Source organism: Nycticebus coucang, chromosome 16 (genome assembly GCF_027406575.1).
Source record: "Nycticebus coucang isolate mNycCou1 chromosome 16, mNycCou1.pri, whole genome shotgun sequence".
NCBI classification, from domain to species: domain Eukaryota; kingdom Metazoa; phylum Chordata; class Mammalia; order Primates; family Lorisidae; genus Nycticebus; species Nycticebus coucang.
The window spans coordinates 50,495,564-50,508,371 of NC_069795.1; the positions used below are offsets into that span (position 1 = coordinate 50,495,564).

General features: G+C 40.4%; 1 protein-coding gene across 3 annotated transcripts in view; it reads left to right on the forward strand.

Annotated features, from left to right (window-relative positions):
- Window positions 1–12,808, forward strand: part of NXPE3 (neurexophilin and PC-esterase domain family member 3) — a 67,362-nt gene that overhangs the window by 39,261 nt on the left and 15,293 nt on the right. For all 3 annotated transcript variants that reach the window (XM_053564991.1, XM_053564992.1, XM_053564990.1), the window contains exons 3-4: window positions 960–1,714; window positions 4,498–4,571. In XM_053564991.1, coding sequence (XP_053420966.1) covers window positions 960–1,714; window positions 4,498–4,571 — 829 coding nt within the window. The remainder of the gene's footprint in view (window positions 1–959; window positions 1,715–4,497; window positions 4,572–12,808) is intronic.

Below are 12,808 nucleotides of genomic sequence, written 5' to 3' on the forward strand. Positions count from 1 at the left end.
TGTGAATTTATTTGTCTCTCCTTGTCTTTAGAGACAGAGTCTCACTTCTGCCCATATTAGAGTACAGGGGCCCAGTCAACTCACTGGAGCCTCAAACTCTTGGGCTGAGATGATCTTCCTACTTCAGCATCCCAAGTATAGGCCACCATGCTTGGCTGATTTTTAAATTTTTCATAGAGATGGCATCTTGCTGTATTTCCCAGGCTGGTCTCAAACTCCTGGCCTCAAATGATCCATCTGCCTCAGCCTCCCAAAGTGCTGTCATCATGCCTGGACCTTATTTCTCATTTTGATTTTATTTTGTTGCAATAAAATAGCCCTGTAAAACTTGTGAACTATTTTTTTGTGTTTTTATTTATTTATTTATTTATTTATTTATTTATTTATTTTTGAGACAGAGTCTCACTCTTGCCCTGGGTAGACTGCGATAGTGTCTCACAGCAACCTCAAACTCTTGGGCTTGAGCAATCCTTTTGCCTCGTCCTCCTGAGTAGCTGGGTCTACAGGTACCTGCTACAGTGCTTGGCTAGTTTCTCTTATTTTTTTGTAGAACCATGGTCTCACTCTTGCTCAGGCTAGAAGAAGGGTCAGTGCTCTTCACAAAGGGGACTGACCTCTTGAACTCCTGAGCTCAAGCAGTCCCATGTGCCTTGGACTCCAAAAGTGCTAAGATTACAGGCATGAGCCACCGTGCCTGACCTGTATTTTGTTTTTAAATAGAGACATGGTCTCACTCTTGTGAGGCTGGTCTCAAAACTTCTGAGCTCAAGCACTCCTCCCGCCTAGGCCTCTGAGAGCGCTAGGATTATAGGCATGAACCACCACACCTGGCCAGTTTTTGAAACAATGTCATTCCAATTGATTTTGTACAGATTTAAAGTAAAGGAGAGATTTGTTTGGCTGAATATACAGGCATTTATTATAGTGGTAGTTTCTGACGTTTGTGTCTTTCTCTTCAGTATTTGGACCGTGAGACTGTTTCAGCCACCTTCATCGACAGCAGTGGACAGTATGTTTCCTCCCAGGTGACAGGAATTAGCCGGAATCCCTACTGTGGCTATGAGCAGCAGACCCTGTCCAGCCAGGAACGTGTGGAAGAGGACTCCTTGCTGGCTGCCTTGCAGTGGCAGGCTCCTGATGTGGGCCTGGTCCCCTTTGTGAAGAGCACTGACCCTTCTTCCAGCTACTTTGTTATCTTAAACTCTGCAGCCTTCTACAAGGTGGGGAGCCAGCTAGAGGTGCTGGTTCATGTACAGGATTTTCAAAGAAAGCCCAAGAAGTATGGTGGAGACTACCTGCAGGCCAGAATTCATTCCCCCTCGCTGCAAGCAGGGGCTGTGGGCAGAGTAATAGACTATCAGAATGGGATTTACAAGGTTTTCTTTACTTTGCTCTGGCCAGGCAAAGTTAAAGTGTCTGTATCTCTGGTCCACCCCAGTGAGGGGATCAAAGTTCTGCAGCACTTACAAGAAGAAAAACCAGACAGGGTCTATTTCAAGAGTCTCTTCCGTTCAGGAAGAATTTCTGAAACTACTGAGTGCAACGTGTGTCTTCCTGGGAGCCTGCCCTTGTGTAACTTTACAGATCTCTACACTGGAGAGCCCTGGTTCTGCTTCAAACCAAAGAAGCTCCCTTGCAGCAGCAGAATTAACCATTTCAAAGGTGGATACCTGAAGGGTCTCCTGACTGCTGCAGAGAGTGCTTTCTTCCAGAGGTACGTGCTGCTTTTTCTAGCAGGTAATTTCAAGAATCCTTTCCCATTGTCCTTGTTCCACTTAAGAGGCTTTCTGGTTTCGGGGATATGTTCTTCTGTCTGAACTTGACCGAATTCAGAAGAGGTGGTGAATAACAAACACAGATTTGTATTTTTGATTAGTGTTTCAAAAGTGAAACTTAGTGTTTACCTTTGAGTTTTTGTTCTTTACCCTGTCTTGTGTTTTATTTCAAAACTGCATAGCATAGGCTTGGCGCCTGTGGCTCAAGTGGCTAAGGTGCCAGCCACACCTTATTTTTATTCCTTAGCTGGCAGGTTCAAACCCAGCCCAGGCCCGCCAAACAACAATGATGGCTGCAACCAAAAAATAGCCGGGCATTGTGGCGGATGCTTATAATCCTAGCTACTTGGGAGGCAGAGGCAAGAGAATTGCTTGAGCCCAGGAATTGGAGGTTGCTGTGAGCTGTAATGCCATGCCACTCTACCCAGGGTGACAGCTTGAGGCGCTGTCTCAAAAAAAAAAAAAAAACAAACTATATAGCATATTTACACAGTACTTATGTAGCAAAATTATTTATTCAAGGAACAGATAAAAACTAATCCACTAGCAGGGCTGCTAGGGGTCTAGTAGTCAAGTTGGTGTTTTAGCTTTGTGTGTAATAGGCTAAAAACATTTTAAGCGATAGAGTATTAGTTTCTAAAATCATACACACATTTATTGATAGGAGAAAAGGCGATAGATAGGGCAACATTGGTAGATTGACTTAATAATTAAGCATGGGCAGCCAGGAATGCCATGACAAACTGTGTTTTTTAAGTTAACAATTGTTGAAATTATTACAATATTGTGCTGAAATGTCTATGTCTAATGTAAGCAAAAACATGTTCAGCATAACCATAAATACATGGAATAACTTGCAGAAAATAATGTATGGAATCAGTATAAATTAAAATTTATGTTTTCTTCAACGTTCCCTATCATTTTGAAGTAAAGTAACATTCCTAAGAAATAAAACTTTATAAAAGCTATATGGTCAAAAAGTACATTATTTGAAAGCATGTGTACATATTTTTTACTTTTATTTGTTTATTATTATCATCATTATTTTTTACTAACCACTATACTAATGAGGAGTTTTTTACTTTTTAATAAAATGTATACTTCTTAAACATTCCCTGGTAGGTATTTTTGTTGAGTACATCTGGGCAACCCTAAAAAAAATTTATTTATTTTTTGAGACAGTTTCACTATGTCACCCTCGGTAGAGTGTTGTGGTGTCACAGCTCATAGCAACCTCAAACTCTTGGGCTTAAGCAATTCTCTTGCCTCAGCCTCCCAAATAGCTGGGACTACAAGTGCCCGCCACAATGCTTGGCTATTTTTTTGTTGTAGTTGTCATTGTTGGTTAGCAGGCCTGGGCCGGGTTCAAACCCGCCAAGCCCTGGTGTATGTGGCTGGTGCCCTAACCTTTTTTTGAGCACAGGCTCCAAGCCATAACCCTAAAAATTCTTTTATTTCATGTCCATTCATCATTACTCGATGGAGGAAAAGTTGCTACCATGAAGTATGTGGTCTGCAGGAGCTCCTAAAATAAAACAACCTGATTTTCTACTTCTAGAGTCAGCTTCTGGCCATTATCAGGATAAGAAACACATATAGTAGGCTCCTGCCATGTCTTTAGAAGGCCAGCAGAGGGAGCACTACTCAACGTATAATATTTACTATGCTATTGAGTCTAGTATTTTGTATGGCTCAGTACAAAACTAAACTTAAACTGGAGAACCTTTAAAAACAAAAACAAACCAAAAGTTTTAGTTTCAATCCTGGATTCAGATTTCAGATCTGCTGCTTCTCAATGACTGTGAATAGTTTATGGATTATTTCTTTTCTGTGTACCTTCTTGTCTGTGTGTGAAGACATACCCCGTTTTAGAGTTGTATTGTCTACTTAGCGCCTGTGCAAAGAGGAAGAAGCATAGTTTGTAATTTACTCAGAGTCCTTGTGGAATATAGCGGGAGAAAGGTTAGAGGACTAAATTGGTCTAAAACTTAAAAGTATATTTCTGACTATAAATGTTACCATTAAAAACAAAAGACAAGCACTTGTGAATCCAGAAGGATAAAATGATGTGTTTGTTGCTGCCTATTCTGGCTGGTTGATGGCACATTTAATAGAATCATTATAAAATGCTGTTTACTTGGAAGTTTGATGGGAAAACAATGTTTGAGGTGGTATTAATTTTTGGAAACCAAATATTTGACAGAGTCTTGTTAATTGATTTTCATTTTTCCATCCTCTGCTCTGCTAAAGTCCTGAAATATTACTGGGCTGTCTGAAAAGAAAAAGAGAAAGATTGAAACTGATCTTTGGAGGGATCTTTGGGTGTGTTGTTTTGAGTTGAGCTGATAATCATTTTTACCTTTCTTTCTTGGCAGCTCATAACCTTGCTTAAGTCAGAAAGCATTAAGAAGCTTAGCCTTGTATTCACTCCCCAAATGACAATTGGACATTTAAGGTGATGTCGTCTTTCTTTTTCACCTGTAAGGGGAAAAAAGTATTGGTTTTAGAAAGGACAACAGATCTTTGCTTAAAAGATCCTATTAAGATAAGGGGAGGCCTTTTGAAAGAATGAGTTTATCACTGAAAACGTTTCCCCTTTATCCAAAAAGAAAAGAAAAAATGTTATTTTAGCATAATTTATACTATTTTTTCTAATTTTGTGTTTGTATCTGAAAATAAATGTTCCTTAAGCTAAGCTTGTGCTTTTTTATTCTTCTTAAAGTGATGTCAATATCAAGATGCCAATAAACTCCAGTGGACCTGATTGGGTAACTGTGATTCCTAGGAGAATAAAAGGTAAAAAAGGAATGAATATGATGACTTGTTTTTCTTATTAATTGGGTGGAGGCTCTATCATTTCACTGGTGTTCCAGAAATCTTATTTCTGTTTTAATATGCCATAGATACTTCTGGTCACAATAAAAAATATTTAAAGAGGCCAGGCACAGTGGCTCATGCCTATAATTCTAACACTCTGGCGGGCTGAGTTGGGTGGATTGCCTGAACTCACAGGTTTGAGACCAGCCTGAGCAAGTGCGAGACCTCGTCTCTAAAAATAGCCAAGCGCTGTGATGGGCACCTGTAGTCGCAGCTATCGGGAGGCTGAGACAAGAGGATTGCTGGAGCCCAAGAGTTTGAGGTCGCTATGACGCCATGGCACTCTACCAAGGGTGACAAAGTGAGACTCTATCTCAAAAAAAAAAAAAAAAAAATTTTTCTTTTAAAGAAACATTTGATTTAAACAAATCAGACTTTACATGCATAATTGTGGGTTTTGCTATTTGTGTTCATGTAAAACTTGTGTTCTCCTGCTAGTCTCCCTTCATTGGGCTCTTTACTCTTTAGAGGTGGGCGGCACCTGTGGCTCGGTGGGTAGGGCACCAGCCCCATATACTGAGAGTGGTGGGTTCGAACCTGGCCCCAGCCAAACTGCAACAAAAAAACAGGTGTTGTGGCGGGCACTGGTAGTCCCAGCTACTCGGGAGGCTGAGGCAAGAGAATTGCCTTTTAAACCCAGGAGTTGGAGGTTGCTGTGAGCTGTGATGCCATGGCATTCTACCAAGGGCAACAAACTAAAACTCTGTCTCTTAAAAAATAAAAGACTCTTTAGAGGTAATGCTGTCCAGTATGATGGCTACTAGTCACATTGGCTATGTAAGTTAAAATTAATTAAAATTTAATAAAAATGCAGTTCTCAGTCATTTCTGCCCAATAGTGGCTGCCATGTTGGATGGCATTTTATGTAGAATGTATTCATCATTACAAAAAGTTCTTATGGACATCGCTGCTCTAGAGATACTTAAGTAATATGGGTAAAATTATCATGGACAATTTCAAAATTAAAAAAAAATTGGGGGCAGCGCCTGTGGCTCAAAGGAGTCAGGCGCTGGCCCCATATGCCAGAGGTGGCGGTTCAAACCCATCCCTGGCCAAAAACTGCAAAAAAAAAAAATTGGATTGGTGAATAGTGGTTTTCTCAAAGTGTGGTGTGGAGACTAGCAGCATCAGTATTACCAGGGGACTTGGTAAAATTTTATTTATTTATTGATTTATTTACTTATTTTGAGACAGAGTTTCATTATGTTGCCCTCGGTAGAGTGCTGTGGCATCACAGCTCACAGCAACCTCAAACTCTTGGGCTCAAGCGATTCTTTTGCCTTAGCCTCCCAAGTATATGTGGCTGGCGTCCCTATACACTGAGCTATGGGCGCCCAGCCAATTTCATTTTTTTAGGTCCTACCTCAGACTGCTGAATCAGAAATTTTGGCTGGCTCGGCCCAGGAGTGTGTGAGCCTATGGGGGATTTTTTAGAGACAGAGTCTTGCTGTGTCACCAGAGCTAGAGTGCTGTGGCCTTAGCATAGCTGACAGCAACCTCAAACTCCTGGGCTCATGCAAACCTCCTGCCTCAGCCACCTGAGTAGCTGGGACTGCAGGTACCTGCCACAATGCTGGGTTAATTTTTTCTATTTATAGTAGAGACAGGGGTCTCACTTTGCTCAGGCTGGTCTTTAACTCCTGAACTCAAGAAATCCTCCTTCCTTGGCCTCCCAGAATGCTAGGATTATAGACATGAGCCATTGCATCTGGCCTTCAGCAGGCTGTAGTTTAACAAACTTTCCGGGTAATTCTGATTCATTGATGTGGGATAGTATTAATAGTAAAAGAATTAAATTCAAAGGCGTGAATGTGTTACAGTTTTGCAGAATAATTAGCTATAGTTATTTTTAAAAGGATGAACATTATTTATGAAACTTAACCTGTATGGTGGTCATTGTCCTTTTGAAAGCATTTTAATCAAGAGTATCCCATTTAGGCTCAGCACCTGTAGCTCAGCGGCTAGGGCGCTGCCAAACAACAATGACAACTGCAACCAAAATATAGCCAGACGTGTGGCAGGCACCTGTAGTCCCAGCTACTTGGGAGGCTGAGGCAAGAGCATTGTTTGAGCCCAAGAGTTTGAGGTTGCTGTGAGTTGTGACGCCATGGTACTCTATTGAGGGCAACATAGTGAGAGTCTGTTTCAAAGAAAAAAAAAAAGAGTATCCCATTTGTTGGTTGTGGTGGCTTGCCTGTAACCCCACCTACTCAGGAGTCTGAGATGAGAAAATAGCTTGGGCCCAGGAGTTCAAGACCAGCCTGGGCAACACAGCAAGATCCCATCTCTAAATTAAAAAGAAAATTAGCCAGCATAGTAGTATACCCCTGTAGTCCCAGTTACTTGGGAGTCTAAGATTGGAGGATTATTTGAGCCCAGTAATTCGAGGCTATGATTATTTTGCTGTACTCCAGCCTGGATGACAGAGTGAGGACCTGTCTCTTCAAAAAAAAAAAAAAAATCATGGCCAGGTATGGTGGCTCACACTTGTAATCCCAGCACTTAAGGGGCTGAGGCTGATGGATTGATTCAGCCCAGGAGTTTGAGGCCAGCCTGACCAAGAGCGAGACCCCATCTCTAAATAATAGCCACGCATTGTGGTGGGCACCCATAATCCCAGCTACTTGAGAGGCTGAGGCAAGAGAATTACTTAAGCCCAAGAGTTGAGGTTGCTGTGAGCTGTGACGTAATAGCACTCTATTGAGGGTGACAAAGTGAGACTCTCAAAAAAAAAAAAAATTCCATACTGCACATGTTGCAATCCCTTTTGCCACAGGGGCTGGGTATATGATACATGGGTTTCATTAGAGGATATAATTAATCAGGATATATCAGCCATAGGCATGCCTCAAGGTCTGTCTGACTGAAGCAGCCTCTCCCTAGTTCCCGCTACTTTGTTACCATACAGAAACAAACCCTGTTTGGCTAGATCGATCCATCTATCTATCTATCTTTTCATGAAAAGCAGAAGTGTTTAATTTGTAAATGTGATGTCTCCAGATGTAAAACACTAACATTCAACTGAAAACTTTGAAGATACTGTGTGGGTTAAATAATAAAATTTGGCCCAGATGCAGCTAGGATGCTGCCAGTTGATGTCTCTGTTCTCTACCATATGAGTATGCCACCAGAATTCCCACTCTCTTCCTAACGAAGAGCTGTATTTAATTTACTTGAACCAAATGAATTGCTAATTTTGGAAGATACATACGTGAAATGTCATTCATGGACTCACTGTCTTTTGTTTGTCTAGGTCTAATCCCCATAGCCGAGATGTCAGTAGACATGGGGCCCCTCAGTAGTACTGCACCCTTCATACTCTCCTGTGTCTGACGTCCTCAGGGCCGTCCCATTCCTGTATCTGAACTTCTTTGCTACAGCCTCAACTGGTTTGCCCACCTTCTGATGTCCCAGGTTGTCTCATGGAATGGTCAGTGGGAAGGACAGTGGTTTGCCTGGGCTTGCCAGGTCTGAGAGATCAGCTAGGAAGGGTTGCTGGTTTGTGATGTACTATTACTGTTAGAGGAAAGACAGATTAAGTAACTAATAAGGGTTTTTTTTTTTTTTTCAAATTTTATTTTTATTTATTTATTTATTGTTAAATCATAGCTGTGTTCATTTGTGCAATCAAGGGGTACAATGTGCAGGTTTCATATACGATCTCAAATATTCTCATTAAACTGTTCAACGTAGCCTTCATGGCATTTTCTTAGTTATTGTATGTAGACATTAGTATTCTGCATTTAGTAGGTTTCGCCTGTACCCATTCTAAGATGCACCGTATGTGTGGCCCCACCCATTACCCTCTCTCCACCCTGACTTTCCCCCACCCTACCCCTCCCTTGGCCCTTTCCCCATATTCATATGCTACAGTTGGGTTATAGTCTTCATATGAAAGCTATAGATTAGCTTCATAGTAGGGCTGAGTATATTGGATACTTTTTCTTCCATTCTTGAGATACTTTGTTAAGAAGAATATGTTCCGAGTGGTGCCTGTGGCTCAGTCGGTAGGGCGCCGGCCCCATATGCCGAGGGTGGTGGGTTCAAACCCGGCCCCGGCCAAACTGCAACCAAAAAATAGCCGGGCGTTGTGGCGGGCGCCTGTAGTCCCAGCTATTCGGGAGGCTGAGGCAAGAGAATCGCTTAAGCCCAGGAGTTGGAGGTTGCTGTGAGCTGTGTGAGGCCACGGCACTCTACCGAGGGCCATAAAGTGAGACTCTGTCTCTACAAAAAAAAAAAAAAAAAGAAGACTATGTTCCAGCTCCATCCATGTAAGCATGAAAGAGGTAAAGTCTCCATCTTTCTTTAAGGCTGCATAATATTCCATAGTATACGTGTACCACAATTTGCTAGTCCATTCGTGGGTCGATGGGCACTTGGGCTTCTTCCATGACTTAGCAATTACGAATTGGGCTGCAATAAACATTCTGGTACAGATGTCTTTGTTATAGTGTGATTTTTGGTCTTCTGGGTATATACATAGTAAAAAAATTATAGGATGGAATGGCAGGTCTATTTTTAGATCTCCAAGTATTCTCTAAACATCCTTCCAAAAGGAACGTATTAGTGTGCATTCCCACCAGCAGTGTAGCAGTGTGCCTATTTCTCCACATCCACAACAACATCTCTGGTTTTGGGATTTTGTTATGTGGGCTACTCTTACTGGGGTTAGGTGATATCTCAAAGCAGTTTTGATTTGCATTTCTCTGATGATTAAGGATGATGAGCTTTTTTTCATGTGTTTGTAGATCGTGCGTCTGTCTTTTTTAGAGAAGTTTCTCTTCAAGTCCCTTGCCCACCCTGAGATGGGATCACTTGTTCTTTTCTTGCTAATACGTTTGAGTTCAATGTGGATTCTGGTTATTAGACCTTTATCGAAGGTATAACCTGCAAATATTTTCTCCCATTCTGAGGGCTGTCTGCTTGCTTTACTTACTATGTTCTTGGCTGTGCAGAAGCTTTTTAGTTTGATCAGGTCCCAGTAGTGTATTTTTGATACTGTTTCAATTGCCTGGGGAGTCCTCCTTATAAAATACTCACCCAGGCCAATTCCTTCAAGACTTTTCCCTACACTTTCTTCAAGTATTTTTATAGTTTCATGTCTTAAGTTTAAATCTTTTATCCAGTGAGTCTATCTTAGTTAATGGTGAAAGGTGTGGGTCCAGTTTCAATCTTCTACAGGTTGCCAGCCAGTTCACCCAGCACCATTTGTTAAATAGGGAATCTTTTCCCCACTGAATGTTTTTAATTGGCTTGTCGAAGATCAAATAACGGTAAGTAGCTGGATTTATCTCTTGGTTCTCTATTCTGTTCCAGACATCTACTTCTCTGTTTTTGTGCCAATACCATGCTGTTTTGATCACTATCGATTTATAGTACAGTCTCAAGTCTGGTAGCGTAATTCCTCCTGCTTTGTTTTTATTTCTGAGTAATGTTTTGGCTATTTGATTTTTTTTCTGATTCTGTATAAAACGAACTATTATTTTTTCAAGATCTTTAAAATATGACAATGGAGCTTTGATAGGAATTGCATTAAAATTATATATTGCTTTGGGTAGTATAGACATTTTAACAATGTTGATTTCCTAGCCATGAGCATGGTATGTTTTTCTTTTTTTTTTTTTTTTATTGTTGGGGATTCATTGAGGGTACAATAAGCCAGTTACACTGATGGTATGTTTTTCCATTTGTTAACATCTTCAGCTATTTCTTTTCTTAAAGTTTCATAGTTCTCTTTTTTTTTTGTAGAGACAGAGTCTCACTTTATGGCCCTCGGTAGAGTGCCGTGACCTCACACAGCTCACAGCAACCTCCAACTCCTGGGCTTAAGCGATTCTCTTGCCTCAGCCTCCCAAGTAGCTGGGACTACAGGCGCCTGCCACAACGCCCGGCTATTTTTTTGGTTGCAGTTTGGCTGGGGCCGGCGCCTTACCGACTGAGCCACAGGCGCCGCCCTCATAGTTCTCTTTATAGAGATCTTTCACGTCCTTTGTTAGATAAACTCCCGAATATTTCATCTTCTTTGGCACTACTGTGAAAGGAATAGAGTCTTTGACTGTTTTTTCGGCTTGGCTATTGTTGGTATATGTAAAGGCTACAGATTTATGGGTGTTGATTTTGTAGCCTGAGACATTGCTGTATTCCTTGATGACTTCTAAAAGTTTTGTAGTAGAATCCCTAGTGTTTTCCAGATATACGATCATGTCATCTGTGAAGAGCGAAAGTTAGATCTCTTCTGACCCTATGAGGATACCCTTGATCGCCTTTTCTTCCCTAATTGCAATGGCTAAAACTTCCATTACAGTGTTAAAGAGCAATGAAGACAATGGGCAACCTTGCCAGTTCCTGATCTAAGTGGAAATGATTTCAATTTAACTCCATTCCATACGATATTGGCTGTGGGTTTGTTGTAGATGGCCTCTATTAGTTTAAGAAATGTCCCTTCTATACCAACTTTCTTAAGTGTTCTGATCATGAAGTGATGCTGGATATTATCAGAAGCTTTTTCTGCATCAATTGAGAGAATCATACGGTCTTTATTTTTTAGTTTGTTTATGTGCTGAATTACATTTATAGATTTACATATATTGAACCAGCCTTGAGAGCCTGGGATAAATCCCACTTGGTCATGGTGTATAATTTTTTGATGTGTTGTTGTATTCTGTTTGTTAGGATCTTATTGAGTATTTTAGCATCAATATTAGTGATATTGATCTATAATTTTCTTGTTGGGTCTTTCCCTGGTTTAGGGATTGGGTGATGTTTGTTTCGTAGAATGTGTTGGGTAGTATTTCTTCTTTTTCTATATTGTGGAAGAGGTTTAGTAATATAGGTACTAGTTCTTCTTTAAAGGTTTGGTAGAATTCTGACGTAAAGCCATCTGGTCCTGGGCTTTTCTTTTTAGGGAGATTTTGTATAGTTGATGCTATTTCAGAACTTGATATGGGCCTGTTCAACATTTCCGCTTCGTTCTGGCTAAGTCTTGGTAGGTTGCATACTTCCAGGTATTGGTCGATTTCTTTCGGATTTTCATATTTCTGAGAGTAAAATTTCTTGTAATATTCGTTAACGATTTTTTGAATTTCTGAGGGGTCTGTTTCTCTTTACCATTTCTGATTGATGAAATTAGAGATTTTACTCTATTTTTCCTGTTTAGGTTGGCCAAAGTTTTATCTGTTTTATTGTTCTTTTCAAAAAACCAACTTTTGGATTTATTGATCTGCTGTATAATTCTTTTGTTTTCAATTTCATTTAATTATGCGCTGATTTTGGTTATTTCTTTTCTTCTGCTGGGTTTGGGGTTGGAGTGTTCTTCCTTCTCCAGTTGCTTGAGATGTCCCATTAAGTTATTAACTTCCTCTCTTTCCGTTTTCTTGAGGAAGGCTTGCAGTGCTATAAATTTCCCTCTTAGGACTGCCTTTGCAGTATAGTATCATAGAGGTTCTAATAATTCGTGTCTTCATTGTTGTTTTGTTCCCAGAATTTGGTGATTTCCTTCTTAATCTCATCTATAACCCATCTATCCTTCACCATAAGGTTTTTTAGCTTCCATGTTTTTGTATGGGTACGCAGATTCCTGTTGTTATTGAGTTCAACTTTTATTCCATGATGGTCTGAGAAGATGCAAGGGATGATTTCTATTTTTTTAAATTTGCTGAGGTTAGATTTGTGGCCCAGGATGGGGTCGATTTTGGAGTATGTTCCTGGGCTGATGAGAAGAATGTGTATTCAGTTTTGTTGGGATGAAATGTTCTGTAGATGTCTGTTAAGTCCAGATGTTGAATGGTTAAATTTAAATCTAAGATTTCTTTGCTTAGCTTCCTTTTGGAGGATCTATCCAGCACTGCTAAAGGGGTGTTAAAATCTCCAACTACTATGGAACTGGAGGAAATCAAGTTGCTCATGTCTGTTAGAGTTTCTGTTATAAATTGAGGTGTGTTCTGGTTGGGTGCATAAATATTAATAATTGAAATCTCATCATATTATTACCTTTAACAAATATGAAGTGTCCATCTTTATCCTTCCTTATTTTGGCTTGTTTTAAAGCCTATTGCGTCTGCAAATGGGATTGCAACGCCTGCTTTTTTCTGCTTTCCATTTGCCTGGAGTATAGATGACCGTCCCTTCACCTTGAGTCTATATTTGTCTTTTAATGT